Below are 20,763 nucleotides of genomic sequence, written 5' to 3' on the forward strand. Positions count from 1 at the left end.
AAAGCACAAGAGCTAATAATTCAATTATATTATTAATTGTACTTCAATAAGAGTTTCACACATATCAGTAAATTCAAGCACTTACAACGGCGCCCATGGCAGATGTGCAATAAAACCGCCCATAAAACACTTAGTATACTATAAATGTTTCACAGCTGTGTTTTTTCACCCCCCAGTAGGTGTAGTTCACTAGTTTATAGTGCAATTTTGACATCAACTTCATAACTGACCAGCGCGAGGAGGAATATTTTGCTTTTCTGACCCTACATAAAACAAATATTAGTATTTTTCAAAGCTCTTTGAAATGTTTGCACATGATGTATTTAAAACTAGATCAGGCTAAAGCACACAGAACATGACTATATCGTCACACTACACTAAATCGCCTCATTTTCAAGCAAAAGCAAGAACAGGTTTAGTTTTTGAACAAAAGCAAGAACTGGGTGACCAAGCCTGAGAGTCATGTGGTGCTTCTTTTCCTTCCAGTGCCATGTCTGGCCTGGTCGAAAGCCCGGGAGCGACTGGGAAACAAGCGAGGCCGTGGAGTGGCAGACTGGAGCTGTACACACCAGTGCCTCTGCATGCTGGGGACAGCTGACACACGCTGGGACGAAGACAGACACATCAACGGTCCAAAGTTGCAGAGAGGTGAGTCTGTTCCAAAAACCTGCCTGCCCCCTCTACATGTCTCACCTGTTTCCTCGCACACGCGGCCAAGTCTCCTGGCACGCACAAGTGCACAAAGACAAAAAGGATGTACAGCCTTTAAAGCGACGTATAGCTACAGGAACACACACATTGGTCAAAGAAATGAGAGATAAACACCAACCGGTCTATCACGGAGACTGTTAGTCATGGTCCAGGAGCACTGTTGTCCCGACCACATGTTCTGAACACATGTATTAACCGTATCTGTTGACCTGAAGTGCTGCTTGCATGGGGTTCACAGACTGTGCTGCCGCACTGGAATGGATTAGCGGACAGCAGGCCTAACAGCTTGGCTTGGTGCTATCCTACATGGCTGCCATCCTGCCTTGAGCACTGCAGATGCCACCTCACTAGTGGGTACTGAGAACGTGGAGTGAAAGGTGATATATCTCCGCGAGCAGACCCCAGCTTTAAAAAGTCCACAATTGCCTCTTATATTCATCGTAAAAGTCTTTATCATGTCGAACGATACTTAGCGACCACAACCCCTTAACTACAGACTGAACAATACATGTGTAGCAAGGACTGGTGCTTGTTTTATGATGTCACCGGTCAGAAACCACAGAGTCCAGTATGACCCACGCACATAAACAGGCAGTGAACTATATTTTTATTGGTCTAATAGATGTTACACAGGCATTATAGTCCACCAGGGAACATCTTATGGGGGAGGAATTTGCAGCTCAAGGTTGTTCAGGTTTACAGCATACACTACAATAACTTACAACAAACAAACACGTCTGACATCAGAACTAGCGCTCCACTCTCTCCTCTGATATGCCCTCATGGGAGTCTGTGTGTTTTGCACGCACGGCTGGTAAAGGATACTTCCGCTGTGAGGGTCACCTTCACCGGCTTCCCCGGGTTTTTACCTGCACTCCACCAGCGAACATGAAATCCATCACCTGGCACCGCCATGGTAATGGACTCATTTTTTTCTGGCGGGCTGGTTGTCGGGGAGATTCACCAGGGACACAGGTGTAGTTCCCGCACAGTGAATAATTGACCCTGTGCCAGGGGGAGAGACGCGGAGGTCGGCGCCGTCAATGACAAAAAGGACGCCCTTGAGCCTCGACCTGTAATGTCTTTGTGAATGGGAGGCAGACACGAGAGGGCATGGCACGACGAGGCTGAAGGAGCTCATTAAAATTTGGCGGGCAGCGAGAGAGATTCACGGAGGAATTGGATGCCAGATAAGTCGTCGCTATTCAGAAGAAAATAAGAAGTGAGGTGGACAGATTTCATGGTTTCAGGCTGAGTAGGAAGAGAACAAAGGCAGAATTGTTTGGTCAGTTATTATGGACACAATGATTTTTCATTTGATAACTTTTACAGGCATGTGACTGCTATCTATTTTGTGGTTATTTGGATTAATTAAAGGTCCAGTGTGTAACATTTAGGAGTGTTCATTGGTCAGTCATTGTGTGCGGCGCGATGCCACTGGGAAACGTGGGGCCAGTATTAGAGTTAGTAGTCTTTATCCCTGCAGCCAGAAATCAGAGAGTGTCTGCTGGGTTCAATCACTGGTACACTGTGGTTTTATTCAAGGGGGCTATCTGGTGAAGCAAGTTGTCAAAAGTCGTGGGAAAGACAGAAGTATTAAAAATGCTGCTCATCATTGATCTCTCGCTCATTCTCCATTAATGCCACGACTTACATTCAGTGGTCTTACATTCCGCCTACATAATCTGCTTGACTTTTAGTCTATTTTCCTATCAAGAACAATAAGAATAACCTCTTTTAATGGTCGGTATTTTGATGCCTGCAACTTGGTTCTCGACACTGCCCTCTAGAGGAAGTATTTTGTAAATGTCCATACACAAAAGGAGGTATGTAGGGTAGTGACGGAGATGACATAAAATGGACGAAATAGGAGTATCACTGGGCCTTTTATATGTGCAGCTTTGTATATGCCATCTCAGCCATGCATTTCATTTAAGTAGATAAGTGGAGATTGTCGTGAAAGTGTGTTTACACCCTTTCCTATTGCCAAGGCCACCGTAGTTCCATTAAGCACTTGGGAAACGGAGAAATCCTCACTTAGTTGCCCTCTGTGGTCTCACCCCTCAGTGTCACTAATGTTTCACACTGGGCCTTTAGATTTGTGATGCCAGCAGTTGAGTTAAGACAGAGAGATGATTTCACTGGCAGCGTTTTTCTGCCAGTGATTATTCATCAAGACCATGACCCACAGCAGAGTTGGCATTTTGTGTTGTCATGTTTACTGAACAAGCACGTGACAGTTTACACCATGTGTAAGTGAAGTCAGAAGTGTTGTGTGAACAGTCATTTTCGACGTGTTGTGAATGATGCAATGAGGTCTGGTCTTACAGGGCATTTACCCACAGGACAACGTGTCCTTGCTTTTACACACGTGATGCATGCGCTGCAAGGCCGGACATAAATCAGTGAAAAAGTATTGTTCACATACCATAGAACCATATGCTTCTTTCTTAAAAAAAACTTTTTTCTTATTATATAAACTAATATAAAATGAAGAGGATTTCCGTGCATCCCTATCACTCAGCTACAGACAGTATTGGTTTTCTTTGTACAATATGAAGACTTTGCAGAGGCCAAGGTCATCACAGAACAGAAGGTGTAATGATACAACACATTTGGAATTTATTTTTTTTTTTTTCTGCTTCATTGTCTTTGAGGATATTTGTTGCCGCATCACCTTATCTAAGTCAGAGCAGACACCTCCTGCCCTTTCCCTACACCCAACACCTGTGATGCTTGAATGTGCACTCCATCTTATTGTCACCAAATAACTGCTCTCTGCTGAACGGCTTTAGGGGGAAAAAATGAGGAACGATTCGAAAATGATGGCAGCAATATTCTAAAAATTACACGAGCCCAAAGACCAACAATAAAACCTGAGATTGACTGTGTTCCCAAACCCATTTTAAATACTCTGTGTTTATTAATCACTGTGAGCACTGTATAAAGATCTCGTCTTCCTTTTTTGATCCATGCCTTCTGGCGCCCTTTCCACAGGTGCTCCAAAAATAATTAGTTGCCCCGTGTCTAGATTTTCATCTGCGAATATGTTTCTTCTAAAGTTTTGTTGCTGCTGCTGTTGTTGTTGTTGTTGCTGTTAGGCTCTTCTCTTGAGTGAAATCCGAGGTACATTCCCGCACCGGCTTCTTGTCTCGCTGTTACATAACATGTTGCCCATGGTAACTGAAACACCGCAGGTACATAATTGCCTCTGATGGGAACCTTGTCTTGTCTGACACTATTGAAAGAAGTCGGGTGTTGGACGTGATAATGAAGTGTAGCAGAGGGATTCCAGCGCAACGTCTATCACCGGAGGCATTTTCAGTCAAAATACGTTAAACTTACAAAGTCTTCAAGTTAAAAGTTGTAGATTTCCAATGAAAAACATTGACGCATTATATATATATATATATATATACACAGCCAAATCTATATATGTAGCCAAACCTGCAGGAACTCCAAAATTTAAGGTACAATAACAATATGAAACTGTCTGATTTCTGTGAAATCATACCAGTAACCAGTGACCTGCAGGGGAAAAAAACCACATCAGCTGCAGTGAAGCAGCAAACAACAACAATCTGTTTTGACAGAGAAAGATTTCCCACCATTTTATTAACAAACCACGTATAGGATCAAAAATGACGCCGGAGTGTTTGCCTTCGAGGCTCTCTTTGTGAAAGCTTATCAGACTGTCAGAAAAGCTCTCTCTCTCTCATGTGCAGTTATTCCCTGACTCAGCCACTGGTGTCCTGATCCACAGTTGAGATCTCAGTGCTGCTGCCACTGGCAGCTGAAGTTCTGACCTTTCACTGTTCACGCTGACTTTATAAGAAGCTTATTCCACATATGACATAGTTCTAGGAAATATCATCGCAGAGCCTGCACTGAATAAATAAATAAATAAGTCCTATTTTACTCTTTACTTCGATTTGAGATTAAGTTTCAAGTCTCTTACTTTATTAAACCGGCGATGAGCACCTCATAGAAATTCAAGGGGAAAAATAAGTGTGTCACTGTGAAATGAACGTCAGTTACATTCAGTCTACTGTCAAACTGAGCTCCACACGACTCTCTCTCTCCCTGTTTAGAGGTGTTTAGATCTCCCCACACTGCACACAGGAAGTTTAGGCCCGCGCACAGACCAAGCGTGCATCGTGCACATGGCGCAATTTGGGTCATCAGCGCGCAAGGCTGTGTGTGCAACCCAGATTTTGGACCCGCACGCAAAGCTCGGTGCACCAAGCCGAAAAAAAACAGTTCAACAACTGGAGAAGTATAGTTGCCAAGGATAGTCACCCGAGCCTCGACCTGGCAACCCACAAACCGGCTGACAACCCGACTCCCGGACCTTTCAGCTGTGAGCCGCTCGAACCAGACGTGTCCAAGTGAGCCGTAGCATCGTTCTCTTCTTGGTAGGAACGCGTCCAGACTTGCACCGCCACCCGATGGTGAAGTCAGGTACTACAAGACTCCGACGTGCACTTCGGCGTGCACGGTATGTGCACAAGAGTATACGATGGCGTTAAATTCATGTTCTGTCATGACAGACCAATGCAACAGAGAGATGGCTACAAACAAACAATAATCTGACATCATTTGTGTTCATGGAGAGTAAACAGAGGTAGAATAATGACATCACAGACCAAACATTAGCCACTACAGTTTTAATATATCTACCACAAAAGGAAATGAAGGGAATGGAGGGAATGATAGATCAGACGCTGAAGTGTTTTATTACATGTAATACACCATATCCAGTCTGGTGTGCTGTTTGTATGACAAGCCAATATCTGCAACTACTGTATGTGCTGTGACGCTCGGTACTAATGAGTGGAGACCTCACACTGAGACAGTATATGAAGCAGCATCTTAGCTCTCCATTTCCACTGATCCGCCAGCTGTACAGATGAGTGAGGCGGGCTCCTCACAATGCACTTATTTTCTGCCAATCCAGGCCTAATAGTAATGAAATCTTTTTAAGAGGAGGATGCAGAGCTCCTGCTCTGTGGATATGCAGCTCATGCGGCACAGACAGAACTGCCGCGCCGTAAATTGGCCTGATCCTTGCTGCAGCTTTATCGCGTTTGGCCACAAAAGCCGATTAGTGGATTTCACCCCCGTCTGGTAGAGCAAAGAGAGCGTGGCTGTCTTAGCCCTGCTCCCCAAACAACCCACTCGAGGAATCCAAAGTTCTGGCACTCTGTGACGGAATGGGAACATGTGGGGAGTATCAGCGGGAAATGATGAGTGACCGAAATGAGTCAGTCCAACCCAAAACATCATTTCTTTAGAATTCATACTGAACTGCAATAAATGACCATAAAAACTGAATTTAAAGGAAAACTCCTAATCTTCACATATATAATATAATGCATTTAATGTCTATTTCAGAGAGATGGGAATAATCACCGTGAGACAAAAGCTCAGACGTCACTGCTCTAAATGCCGGGTTTCAACATTTCTCTTTCTTTTCATACAGTCATTAGCACCAAGCACGGCCCAATTTCCCAAAACAATTTACTTGAGTGGTATTATATGCATTTTATACGCTCCGCCACACAATTAACTGATGGTGCAGCAGTTTGACAGCGGCAGAATAACAACTCCCTGCCAACATGATAGCATTTGTATGTCCTGACGACTAATATATTTATCTTCAATCACAAAATGAGTAAATCCCACGTTATCCTTCACACTGAGCCGAAATGGGTCTAAAATCTGCAGATGTTTGTGTTGCCCACTTTTAATTCTAGCTAGATATCCCATCAATTTTCAATGAGAAGACATTTAATGGTCCATCATGTCAAATCGAGGTGAAATTATTTCGCTTGCCACTGAAGATAAAATAATCCTACTTTTTGTAAGTATACAATTGTATGAATTGTTGTTTTTCTTTACTCCAAAATGAGCATTTTATGTTTTATCAGGAGCCGGACATGCCCGCCATTTTGTGCCACCGTGTTTCTACAATAACCCACAAGGGACAAACTAAAAATCTTCTAAAGTTTGAGCTAATATTGAGGCTGAACAAGATATTTATGGACAATATCTAATTGCAATTTCTCTGACGGATTAAAATGTTGATTGAGCATTACCACGTATCACCATCAAAACATGAACTCCTCTTTTATTCTGTTGCACTGTGTTTCCAACGTGTGTGAGTAACAATTTTTTTTTTTTTAATTTGCACAGAAGACAGAGCTGTCCAAAGAAATGAAAGACTTTAATTTCAGCCTTTGCAATTTGCTAATTGCACTGTTTCAAAATGTGATTTCTATATTTTTATTTTATTATTTTTTTTTTTTTAAACGTTGAATTGTTCAGCCCTAACTAACGTTGCCTTTCTGTCAGAGGCTTAACCGTGGAGCTGCCTAACAGGCAGTTTGAGAAGATGTGAATAATTAAAATCTACTCAAGTGTTCTCCCAGAATGTAGAGGTAGACGTGAGAATAAAAGTTTATTCAGAAGAACTCGTGTAGATGTAATAATGGTTCCAATTTGTCTAATCCCCAAATTGGACACTCTAAGTTGACCATAGGTGTGACTGGTGACCTGTCCAGAGTGTACCCCGACCTTTTGACCTACGTCAGCTAGGATTGGCACCAGCGACCCTCATGTGGAGGATAAAGCGGTAGAAGACGAGTGAGTGAGTTAGAGTATGTTCCGAGCAGCACCAGTTGCAGGGACGAGTCAAAGTTTAGTAAAAAGAAACCACAATGTGATGTTGGAGGAAAGGATTGTGTAATGATCAAATCCCTCACCTCTGCTTCTCCCTGAAACATAGTTGAACTGTTGTACTCTTCTTAGCTAACGCTGCGATGCCACCCAATGGTAAACGGTCTAGATTTTGAAACGTCAACTATTTGCTCATCGATTAATTGGTTTGAAGCTTTTTTCATATTATTAAAGCAAGATTTTGGATTGTTTCAGCTAAACCAGACATTCCTTTTGAGAACATCATCATTTCCGGGTTTGACCAACACTGATCAATATTTTTTTTTTAACGGTTTCTGACATTTTATGGACATAATCAAAAGATTTGTGGATTTTGAAAAGGACCCTTAGTTGCAGCTCTGACCACACAAAGATGCCTCACTATCACACATTTTTCTCATACCCATTCACACACTGCTGGCACAGCCGTCAGGAGCAACTTGGGGGTTAAGTGTCTTGTAAATTTAGGTTGTCCACAATTCTTTATGGCGATCATTGCTAATCCACAACAGTAGAAGGCATGATTGTTTCAATACTGGGAGTTACATTCCAGAAGTGCATTAATACATTATTATTATTAGCATCTCTCCCATATTGCAACATATTAGATTTTTCCTAAGATTCATGTTTTTAGTAAACCAGTGGTAATGAATCAAATCACAACTGAGTCACATGTTGTCTATTTTTGAACTTGTTTTCAAACGCACACAATGTTACAACTTATATGCAAACTCATTTCCCTCTTAAATGATAGTCTCTCTGTCTGTCCTCAAACAAACTTAATGAGATTCAATAAAGAATTCAAAAATATTCAGAATGGAGGAAACACTGTCAAAGCTCCAACCCCGGTGCATTTTAATTCCACCTCATTATGAAATTGTGGGTTGTTTATTTATGATTAGATGGTCTTTCCTTGCTCTTGATTTTAACCGAGTTGCATTTGTGTATTTTTTTTCTTTCGTTCATGCATAAAACATAGAGGGGACAAGTGCAGTCTACTCGGTAATGGAGATTCAGCCTGTGTGTGTGTGTGTGTGCGACTCAGACTGGCAGAATGAGTCTATGTGTTGGAACACGACAGAACGACAGAAGAGACAGAAGCCAAAGAAAATTTCATTTATATTTCAGAGGAAGAACAGATGACTTAAAAATGCACACATAATAATTATATAATTATATAATTAAAAATGGCAGTTTCTTTAGTTTATGCAGGTGCATTCCCATCTTGGCTCAGGGCCTTTCATTTCTTAATGTAATAAACATATTAGCTATTCAGACACTGATGCCTATAGTTCATTTACATGAAATGATGTAATTTATAGATCACACGATCATTAACTTGGCTTGTCTTGTGCAGAAGTTCGTTCCATAAAGCTATATTGTCTTAATTGCCGGGATAATGTAGGAGCTGCTACTTTTCAATATGAACTCTGGTTGTAATTGTAATTTATTTCGACAAGAATCCGAGAGTGCGCCATGCTGACACTTCCTGTGCACAATTTTTCAGCACAACGCGTCAACGAGTGAATCTTTGAGTGGAATTTACGAGCGTCATTTATGAGAGTTCTTCACTCATTTGCATGTCGGCCACATTAATGATATTGTGTGGTTCAGTGTTGATACCTGATCCCTGATACATGATGATCTTCCCAATTGTCATTCCTGAAATATTTAATGAGCCTCCATCGTAAAGTAGATCTTTGTAAGTTTACACAGTCGCACAAACATTTGTGAGATCCAATGAATGTGGTGTGCGCTTTGACACGAAGATGAACAACTTCCGCCATGCGGATGTAATGGTAACGTAGAGCAATTTGTAAGTGCAAAATGTAAAATTGGATTGAATCTGTGAAATTTGGAAAAACGTCACGGTTCTAAGTTCATTTGACTGGTTTTTGTGACTTCTGCACAATTATTGCTACTTTAAATCACTACTAAAAATCCGACGTAAAATGAATCATAACTGACTCAACGACACATAAGAAAACACATTCTTAAAGCCTGAATATGTAACATATAGTCCATATAAGGAAGGTGTATTATTCCCACGTCAAATTACCATGGCTGCGGAGTAAACTCCACCTGGTGATGAAGACTTTGTCGTGTGTGTGTGTATATAATGTATTAACGCACATGAGAAAACAGATATTTTTAGAAATCTTCTAATCTAAAAATTTTATTGTTATTTATTTGGCAAATAACAAACTGAATTCCCTTTTTTATTGCCAAATTTGGGCCGACTCACTGGGCTTCTTCTCTGAGTCAGAATTGAATCAAGCATAACATTCAACCACTAAAACTAACTTTTCTGTCCAGGAATGTAAGTAAATAACTTGAATTTGACATTTTAATCAAGAAATAATAATGTGCTTTACTATTATAATATCTATTGTTCATTTTTTTTTTGTCAAACAGCAACACAATAATACTTTTTACAATTCTGGTTAATGAGCTTCTACATACTGGTGTATTAACCATTACAGAAACATAAATAATGATTTGCATAATTCTCATAAATATGTGGTTCATTTAGGGCAGCTGTGGCATAGACCTTACATTGAGTGGTGGTCTATTACTAATATTATAATAATAATAATATTGTAATATTACTATTACAATCATTTGTGAAGCACTGTGTACATAGATATACAGCATATTTGTATTGTCACTACAGCACTTTGGCCAACTGAGGTAAATGTGCTAAAGTAGTGAACTTTACTTACTTCAGTGTGTGCGCGCTCGTGTGAGAGCAAATGGAGCACATAATTAGCCTATCGCTGGAATAAAATGCACACAGGAATTTTGTCACCACTTTGTTCTCCATAAAGTAACAGTTCTGTAGCTTTTAAAGCGTTTCCCTCTGCTAATTAATTACACTTTTGTTCCGTAAATAAAGAAAGCTATGGACTATGTATGGTCGGGAGACATTCACTAATTTGTATCTGTTTTAGTATGGATTTTCTTTTTCCCCCCTCTACTTTTTCATCTATTAAAGAGATTTACGGAGCACTAAATGCTTTTATAGAGCCTTCTTGGGCAGCACATTACAATGCGTCACATGGTGGTGATTCAGCATTTTGTCATCAAATAAGGGATAAAAATTTGTCCTCTTAAAATTCACATACACTTAAAAGAATGAATTACTCCCGGAGAGTCAGCACTGACTTCTTCTGTGCGTTTACACAGAATGTATATAATATGGAATATGTTTTTTTTGTCCGGGTGCAAAACAAACTCTTGTCGTGACGCCGGTCAGTTTTTGAAACCGCGCGGTCACCTGCAAACAGGCACCTGTTAGATTAAGTGCCGATTAGACTGCTGTCCACTCATATTTCCCTCTAAACGGGAACATAATTTACAAACTTGACTAGCGACTGAGACCATAAACTATCCGGGAGATTGTTTACTGACGTTATAAATCAGGTGAGACGTCAGCTCATTTTCCCAATGACTTCCATTCTAATGGAGTTCTTTTGTCCTAGGCTTCACTTTCCGCAGTGGAATACGACGTCAGGTTTTTTTATACACAGTTTGTGGACGTTCAGTGTCACAGTATTTAAAAAAAGTTGTATCCCATAAAACTGTTGTTTTGTATGTGTCAGTTTTGTGCAGGTTTTCAATCTTGCCCCCTTCTGACCCTCTGAAAGTTGTTACCTTTCCGGCAGAGCTCTAGAACTGAAGTTATTTCATTTCTCACATTAGTGTTTGTTGTATGCACTCGTATGTAGACAGGGATTATATAAAGTATATAAGTGGCATCTCTCTCTCTCTCTCTCCGTCTGTGAACATGTTGTTAGAGATAAGAATCCATTTTTATTGCCGCTCATTTTGCTTCACCGACATTTTCCACAGAAAACGGAATATTTCAAACCCCGCTCTCTAAATTTACTCCATCCCTCAGACGTATGGGCAAACTAATAGATTTCTTCCTTCTTGCTGGTTCCCGTATCAGGGTAACTGTCAGAAAGCACACAGAGAGACACACTGCTGCTTCAGCAAATCTGATGAATAACACGCACACACTCTTCTCCTGTGCAGATGTGCAGGAAAGAAGAAGAGCATTTTTTGAGGATTTTTTTACATTGTCTTACCCAGAGAACGGCTTATTGGATCTGGTACTTCAATCTACATCATCTTGTATTCATGCTGTCCCATCTGTAGCTTGCAGTTGAAGCCATTTTGCTATGCTGACATCGCGTCGCTGCTGTGGAGAGGAAAGAGCATATTGTCGTATTAACTGCACATTTCCAGATTTGCATGAGCCTGTTGATGAGACTTTTCATATTCACTGATTGGTGGAGGTTTGGGACTTTTTTGTATCCATGTAGTTAATTACATCAGTGCAAAAATAAGACTTTTGCATTTTTATGTACAGTTAAATAACACTGGCATACAATGGAAATGGCAAATGTGTGTATTTTGCTTTTTTTCTGCATTTCTTATTTATTAAGAGCTGCCATATTTCTGAAATTGTTAATTGTGTCCCTCCTAAACATACCAGGACTTTTCCAGGACATTTTCAGCTGCTTCAGTATGTCACAGGGAGAAAAACCTCTCACTTTCAACACTCTTCAACTGCAAGTCCATAGTTTAATCTCTGGGCACCAGGGGACATGCAAATCTGATAGGCTAAGCGTCACATGGAGCACTGGCCGGCTAAAAGCAAAGAGGAGAATAATTCTCCAGGATAACTGAGGCGTTTCCAGGACAATTGACTTTCAGTCATTTTCCAGGTTTTCCAGGACATGTGGGAGCCCTGCTACCTCAGGAATTACAAGGCATTTGGGGCCATTAAACTGAATAGTTACTAATAAAAACATACCTGCTACTTCATCATATATGTACAGTGTATGATGTAGTTTTTTTTAGAATTTTTTATTTTACCAAATGAAAAGAATCAGTAATAGAATAGAAATGAAACAATGCTTTTAAAAAAAAAAACAGGGTGGAAGTTTGTTTCAGAGCAGTTAAAGAAAGACAGGTAACCTAACATTGGAGACAGATTTTTGTAGACAGGTGATCCACAGCAACTCCGGTCAGCGCCGGCGCCTCATTGTCCCACACTTCCAAATCCTTAACACTGCAGCTGATGCTCTGCAGACTCCATCAAAGTCTGCAGATATAAAACTTCAGCAGAAACTATACCAGTAAAGTTTCTATGCGCTGCCAAGAAGTATTCTCGTCCGCTGTGTGAGCTATAGAGCAATAAGCATCTTCAGAAGGCTTTACTGTACAGCCCCTGGTAGCAGTACATAAATTAGCAGGAGAATGCAGTGCTCAATTTGGGCTATTATGCACAGAAGGCGTCAGGGGCTGTCTCTTACCGGCACCGCAGCGACATTACTGTGATTAATGCCACGTTTCACCTATCCCAAAGAAGAAAAAGTCCCTGAAACTCTTGTCCTTCTGCTAATGCACCAGCCACTTTGACCTAATTGTGGCTCATCTCAAGCTAGAAAGCTGCTCACTCAGACGGTTATTAACTATCCCATTTCCCTGTCATGAAATTGCAACGGCATTAGAGCATTTAATGTTTAATACTTCTATAAATTTGCCGGCATGTGTCCTATTCAGTCGGAGCCTGACCCACTGATGCCTCTAACTGTGACATACAACCAGCCCTTTCCCATCAGCCGTCACTGTGTCTGGTATAGAGGCGGGTGCAGTACGTACTGTATAGAGTGCATGGTGCAGTGGGTCCTCTCTGTCTTCCTATAGCCGGAACTATAGCTATATGCAAAGTCAGTGATTTATTCAAGATGGGAGCATACACTAATCCTCCCATAAGGGTTCATATTTCAGTATTTCTCCCTATCATCCCTGTTTTATTTAGTTTTTTTTAAGATAATTCGGATGTTCTGATACCGTCATACTCCAAATGCTGAAAACCAATTTCTTTTGGAGTGTCATATTATAATGGAGCACTGCAAATGATCTCAGCAGCGCCAGTTGTTTCACACCTCATCACATATGACTAAATACATTTAAGTACATCTGTAAACCTCAAGGTGGCAGCCCAGCTACTGCCGTCTATACTTCCCACTGAGAGCATCTCATAACCGTCAAATCTGTCTGCCAGCACACACACACACACACACACTGAATCCACTTGTTCTAAACATGACAGTTTGTCTATTTCAGTAGTGTGCCCTTAGCTGTTGTTTAGTCTTCAGTGCTCTACAGTGTTCAAGTTAAGTGGAAAAGTGTTTTTATTTTTGGACACTTCCTTCCCCACATCCGAGTTCTCTTCAACCCCAGCATTCCCTGCCAAACACATGGCCCGGGTCCCAGTCTGTCCCCAAATGCAGTCCAGCTGCCTGTTGTCTCCTCCACTGTTGGAGGAGGTTAATTAAAGGGTCCAGAGCTCATGATGAAAAAGATTCAACCTGTGCCGAGGCTTATTATCTTGCGTGGAAACGTAAAACAGACCTCCGAGCCATACATTAAGATAAATTGTCACAGTGGTACATCTGTTTTCACCGAGGGACGGGACATAAAGCTTGATAATGACTTTAATTGCTTGATTGATGCTTGTGTGGCCGCTAATCAAAGTGGGCAAACGTTTGACCCAGATTGCTTTAGACTTCGGGCTCCGCAAATCATTCTCAGATCGATGTGACGATCGTCTCTCTGAGGTTAGTATTTGAACGATTGAGCGATGCAACCCTCTACCATCGGCGGCATCTAGTTAAATACAGAAGATGACAGACAGTGAGTCCAAATAAATTCACACACGTTTTTGTTTTTTTTCTTACCCAGAAAATCCAAGCTGGTTTCTCTTCTCAATATTCAGTAGGGTCACACTGCCAAGAAACAAGAACACACAATGTGCCATCTGGTAAAATCGTAGTCCTCTCATCTCCTCTCTCCAATCTGTACTCCCTTAAAGAAATGTCATCAATAAGGCTGTTTGAGCGAAATCTTAATGTAGCTTTGCGCAGATTGATGATTATATTATGTCCTTCAAAAGCTTATGCGTTCTTGTTTAGTCGTGCAAATGCGGAAACACTATCGGAGCTCACTATAGGACACACAAGCGTACGTTTGAACGTGGCCGTTGAACATGAAGTCGATATTCATGCAGTGGAGAAGGTGTGTGCCGACGTGTGAACGTAAGGGGCAATCTCAGCTACGCTTGGCTTCACTCCAACGCTCGGATATCCAAACACAGTGTGTGTGTGTGTGTGTGTCTTTCTCTTATTTTCAGGTTAGAAGATTAAAACATGAATCATAATTGAATGCAAAGGGATGCAGAATCACTGTTTTTTTTTTGCTTTACTCTCAAAACTCGCCAAAAAGAGGACTGGACAAAATGAGAGAGGGTGGGGTCTCCAAAGGGTGGAACAAGTGGGAGGATGGCACATGCAGCTCATTTACATTTAGAGCCTGTAATTGCCTTTGAAGTCCTTTTTCCTGAAGTTTTGTACCTGTTTGCTGTCAGCCCCTGTAGTAGTCCTCCCTCTAGAATTTGAAAATTAATTTTATTCAGTTGTCAATCACACTGACAGCTTACCAGAGGGCTCCAGCTGCCATGGAAGCTAAAAGCTTTATCTTTACAGCTCTAAATGTTGCTTAAATTGCCTTCGATACTAAGCCTATGAAGAGGAATTAATAACCAAAAAAATAGAGAGGAAGAGAGGAGCAACATAAATGTAAATAAAAGGCGAGGGATAGGTTTTCCCCCATCAAAGAAAAAGATCTCACACATTATGTAAAATAGACCATTGTAGCCATGTCGCCACATGTTGGGTTTACTGTCTTCTCGCCCACCTTAAATCTCCACTGATGGTTTGAACGTGCTCCGACAAGAGCAATGTTTATATGTATGTTCCTAAATAACCAAAAAAAACAACAACAACATATTCATCACAAGCCTCATAAACAAGGATGAAAGCACTCACACAGGGATGGAAGCAGATCTTAAATCTGTAGGATGCTTCTTTTTTTTTACCTTTTAATCAAACTCTACAAACTTTACAAGTATTTCTTTTAGAAAAAGCTAATATTGCACCATAAGCACCTGTCTGTAGCCTTTATCAGTTCATTAAGTTTGTGAATATCCTGGCGGCGCTCAATGACATGGTGTTACCTGTGTTTTTTTTATTGTGACGGAACTGCGTAGCTCATTCCGAGGCCTGCCATATTAGTAGGTGGTTGGTTTTGACAAGGAAGAAGAATAAAGGACGTCTTTATAAAAGTTACACACCACTATATAAACGCCGTCATATGTACTCTGCTTTATGATTCCCCCTAAAATAAACACGATTAAAAATAAATCAATCCTCCGACGAATATCGTATTACTGTAATACAGAGCAAAGTCACAAGATCTGTTCTGCATTATGTATGTGACTAGAGCAGGATATTATTACAGTGCACAGGCAACATTCACCGTGCTTGTTTCATCCACGGATTCTATGTTTCCAGAAACGTATTCATCAACAACAAAACTAATGACCTTCTCTCATGACATGACTCTCGATGCAGGCGCGGCGCACAGCGTGGGGGACTTGGTGACTGTGGAGGTGTTTGTACATGTTGAATGACATGCAGCAGATAAAGGGGGAAATGTGACTGAGCGGCATTTCCCCCAGGACTTAACATCAAAGCCTCTCCAACAGGCAACATAGTTAATCTCCCTCGTCTTCCTCCCCAGTGGGGTTCCCGCAGCAACAATGAGTCAAAAATGGGCCAAGCGCGCAAAAGGCCTGTAAAAGGAAACATGTACTGTATATTGCGACAGACAAAACACGCACACATGTTTCCAAATAGTCACATGTTAAGAAACGCTCAGTCTGAAACAGCATCTCCGGTGATCAATTCATATTTTCATATCACTCTCAATCCTCCACGCGTCTTACTCTTGTCGCACTGTTTGAAAACGTAAAAGAAAATACATTCCACCTTTCCATCAGAGCTCTATTGAGCCGTGACACAGGACTCCACACTACACAGAGAGAGGGAGGGAGAGACTTGGACACACCCCAGCTTAATGGCTTTCCAACCTCTGAAAGGAACCCATAATTAAAGTTAAGTGAGCAGATGCTGAAAGAAAAGCATTTTTGTGATAATAAATGTGGTTTTGAATTTAACACCTCGGGCCAGAGGAACCCTATCTAAATTACCCCGAGGCCCGTGTCACCTCTACAGTATGCCACAGTGCCATAAAGTGCAGTGACAACACCCTCCTCCACTTCCACGCGGCTCTCCTCCCCTCGCAGCCTGCTGGCGGAGGTTGAAACCCTTCTGTCTGAAGGGATTAGGTTACTGCACTTAAGTGTAGCAACAATGTCGATGAAATTGAGACCAGCAGTGTTTGCATTGTACCTACAAGACAGCTACCCCCAACAGTAGTAAGAGGTGTGGGAAGAAAAGAGAGGGTTAACGCTGCGTTATTGTCACTGCGGGGAAATCGCTAAGTGCCAGACTGTCAAAATGCTAATTATTTATTTGAAATACTTGCAAGCAAGCAAGCAAGAATACATTTGCATAATGAACTTTTTTTCTTTTTTTTTTAAGCAAAGAAATTGGCACATCTTCAGAGTCTGTGTTTGTGCTTGAATGAAAATGAAAAAGTCTTTAAACAGTAAAAGGTGGCTGCGGAGTTGTTATATAATAATAATTATTCTAAAAGTGTTATTATAACAGTCATTGAAGCACAGCTATAATGCAGAAAATGAGATGCATCACGCAAAAACAGTGCAACTGTGTTTATTTATTGCAGGTGTATTTTCTCTGTTTTGCAACTGACTGGAATTTGGTCCAAGCTCTCGAATAGAATATTCCGTTTGTACATAATTTGCATCAAATTAAAACTCCTTTCTTGTAGATAGACTATACGGTTAGTCTCTTTTTCTTTTTTAATTGAGGTTCAACCTGAGGGTAAGCAGACCCTGCGTGAGCTGGAAGGGGAGGAGCCTCAGTTATGGCTGCTGTAACCTGGAGCAGAAACAGAGCAGGGGTCCTGAGATATCACACGCCCCTTGCCCAGAAGGTGTCCCCGCTACATCCCCTCTTCCCTGTTTCTGAGCCCCAAGTGAAGTCTGCGTGAAGGTCTGAGCTGTTCCACCACAGTCTGTCTCAGCAGGGGTTCCATGGAAAGCTCTCCAGGCTCCAATCTGCTGCAAAGGGGCAACAACAATGTAATCAAGGCTCTTTTGTTTTTCACCAGCGCCCATTTTAACGTCTGGTTTTTTACACTTAGACCAATGAAATCAATACCGTGAAAGCTGCTCCCTTTAACCCTTTTAGAACACAGAGAATTCAGACAGTTTTTTCCTCCATTACTATGTTAAAATGCATGTACAGAGGCTATAAGAATATAAGTGCAACTCAGTGTCTTTTATCCTTTTTTTCAACACAAACTATAGGCAATCTGATGAAATAATATATACTTTTTTATTTACACTAACAATATAAACACGTGAGCAAAGAAAAAGCACAAACTTTCTAAAATGGAATTGAATTTTTGAAATTTGGAATCATGTCACAGTCCAAAAATTGAATAAAACCAGTTTATTCTGTGACTTCTGCACAAATGTGGCTCCCGTTAAAAATGAATCATAACACGTTTTATAAAGCCTAAATATGTGACACCACCAGGACGTCCATATAAGGAGTTGTCTATTATTCCCACGGCAATTTGCGACACCGATCTGTGCCACTTGAGCACTAAGGGTTAACACTTCTGTTGTCTGATGTCACAAACCGAAGATTCTCCAGGTGCATTTTAGGACATTTTTGTTCTAGAACATTTACTTTTTACCCCCTGCAACCCCAAATTGTTCATTACCCCAGTGAGTATGTATGCTGTGTACTCACTGATATGCATTAAAGCTTTGCACTAAAACAGATTTATGGAGGAATGCACCACATGTGCGACGTACAAAAATAAATCCTTAACCTAATACACAAATTTCTCCATCAACAATCACTTACTTCCTCACGACTGGAGTGGCACAAACGACTTAGAAAATGATGCCAGAGGAAAAGAAAAAAAATGATGTGAGAGTTGTCTTTCTGTTGCAAGCAAATGTTTATTTACAAATTAAAGTCCTTACCTATCAGCACTGTAAGTGCTTTATGAGCTGAATAATTTAATGCACTGGGACTCGGGCGTGAGTGAGTGTGTGAGTGAGAGAGAGAGAGAGAGAGAGAGGTGGAGGTGATGTTTTGATTTCCATTTTTCCTGCTTGGTTTGCATATTGTTTCCCTCTGGCAACAACTTAATAATGAGACAAGCGGGTCATTCCCAGCCGAGGATGCTTACCTTGTGACTACACATGAAAAGGCCTGTGCTTTTTGCCCCCGTTTGTTTTCTGTGCGTACCGTCACGCGACTTTACTTCTCTTTACTCACTCGTGACCTCTAGAGGGTCGCGAATGAGGTCGCGCCGCAGTTCATTTGACCTTGCCGCCGACAGTCTGTGTCCTCGTCTACAGTGCAGCGGCGAGGGCCAGGAGTAGCTTGTAAATGTATACAACCAGGATGTAGAACACTGCTCTCCATGTCCAGCTTGTTCTCCCTTTGATTTTCGAGCTCTTTGTGTTTACATGCCCCCTCCCTCCCTCCCTCCCCCCCCCACACACACACTTTACTCTGCAGCTGTGCAGATCAGATGGCTGGTACATTAACGGGACCGGTGCTGAGTGATGGGGCAGAGGAGTTTGACACAGATGACCCCGCCCCATCAGTGCTGCTGGCCACGAGGAACCCCACAGGATGCTCTCTGGGAAGTGTCTTCACTGCTTATTGGAATTTCTTTGATGAGTCCGAGTTTCAGGTTACGGAAGAACATGATCTGCACTTTTCCACCGGGCAAGACATGACTCTGTCCTGTTTGGTCCGAGCCTCATAAGAGTAGAGATTTATAGTCCAGGCAACATTTCCCCTGTCATCCAGATGTTTCTCCTCACCAGACTATGAGGACATTCATCTATGCAGTTGTTATTCAGTTAAGCAGCGTTTCTCAAATTAAGTACTTAAGTCCTTTTTTTTTTTGCTCTAAAAAAAACAGGATAATTTCTCAAGCAGTGGTGTGGAATGTGGAATGTGAAAGAGTGTAATGGATTCCTGTGTGAGCCTTCATTAGTTGTCACACACTGTGTTTACAGTAGCTTCCTCAGTCCGACTCCATTACCATAACCTTGCATTGCTCCCGCCTCGGGCGTCCATAAATCATTGTTAACAGACAGACCTGACACCCCGCTCATACATCACCTCGCCATGCAGGACTTTATCTCTGCGTAATTCCAATGCCGGATGCACAAACATACCTGGCCGCGTCGCGTCGGTTCAAAACACGGCTGAAACTCACACTCCCAACAAAGGGAGAAAGTGGAATGACTTTCAGACGAGTGAGATGAAAGCGTTGCAGCGTAAGTGGAGAGCTGTTATGCTTCGGAACAGTATGTGGCCCTTTTTCCGTCTTTCATCTACCAGGAGTTTGGATTTTTCTTTTTGTGTGTGTGAAACTGGTAATGAGGTGGTTGTTTAAAGAAAGGGGAAACCAAAAACAGTATTGTAATGAATCAATAAATAATCTTGTGTGAAGATGATGAGGAAAGCCAAGTATTGAAATGATATACTATCTTATTTGCACCGCACTGACTTCCTTCTGATGTGGCTTTTGTTCTGCATAAGTGAAACAAAAAAACCTGAAACGTAAAATCTTCTAAATGTTTGACAGCTTTATGAAGCTGTGGGTTATTAAGACATGAAAGATAAACTTTAAGTATGAAATCTGCTTTTCCTCTCCGTTATATCCAAACATCTCTTGGCAGCCATCTGGCTGATTGTAACGCGCCGCTGTTGCTTTGCCAAGACTCATTGTTGCCCAACTGTCATTTCATCTTAAGTAAGCAGAACCGTTAATGCTTTAACAGGGGACCTTTGACCTCCGTGGTGGTTTCTCTGGCAAAGAATATGACTTTAATGTAAGATGGCGACGTCATATACTCATTTATGACCACATATAAAGCAACACTCGAAACAAAAACAAGCTTCTAAAGTTTTCTGTTTTTCTGGTTAATAATTGTACGCCACCAACGAAGAAGAAACAGAGAGACAGAGTCGCCTCACTGATCACTTACTAGCTGCTTTTAAACCATCAATACTTTTAAAGCACCACTTAAGATGAGTAGCATATGTCTCCCCGCTGCCTGAGTGCTATTGTAACGAGCTGGAGACCATCAGAGGCTGTAATTGCTCGAAGCCTGATGAAAATTCGCCAAAAAAACAAACAAAACACAGAATGTAGAGGGGATTTTCTTTGAGGTGGTCCGTGAAAACAAGTTTGTAGACAGTCTTCATATAATTGAGCTAAAAAAACTCTGAC

General features: G+C 41.4%; 1 protein-coding gene across 1 annotated transcript in view; it reads left to right on the top strand.

Annotated features, from left to right (window-relative positions):
• Positions 1-508: 508 nt before the first annotated feature.
• Positions 509-20,763, top strand: part of unc5cb (unc-5 netrin receptor Cb) — a 134,775-nt gene continuing 114,520 nt past the window's right edge. The window contains exon 1 of the mRNA XM_044012117.1: positions 509-648. Within this exon, the coding sequence (XP_043868052.1) occupies positions 582-648 (67 nt within the window). The 5' untranslated portion in view covers positions 509-581. The remainder of the gene's footprint in view (positions 649-20,763) is intronic.

The sequence above is a fragment of the Solea senegalensis genome, linkage group LG21, assembly GCF_019176455.1.
Source record: "Solea senegalensis isolate Sse05_10M linkage group LG21, IFAPA_SoseM_1, whole genome shotgun sequence".
NCBI lineage: Eukaryota > Metazoa > Chordata > Actinopteri > Pleuronectiformes > Soleidae > Solea > Solea senegalensis.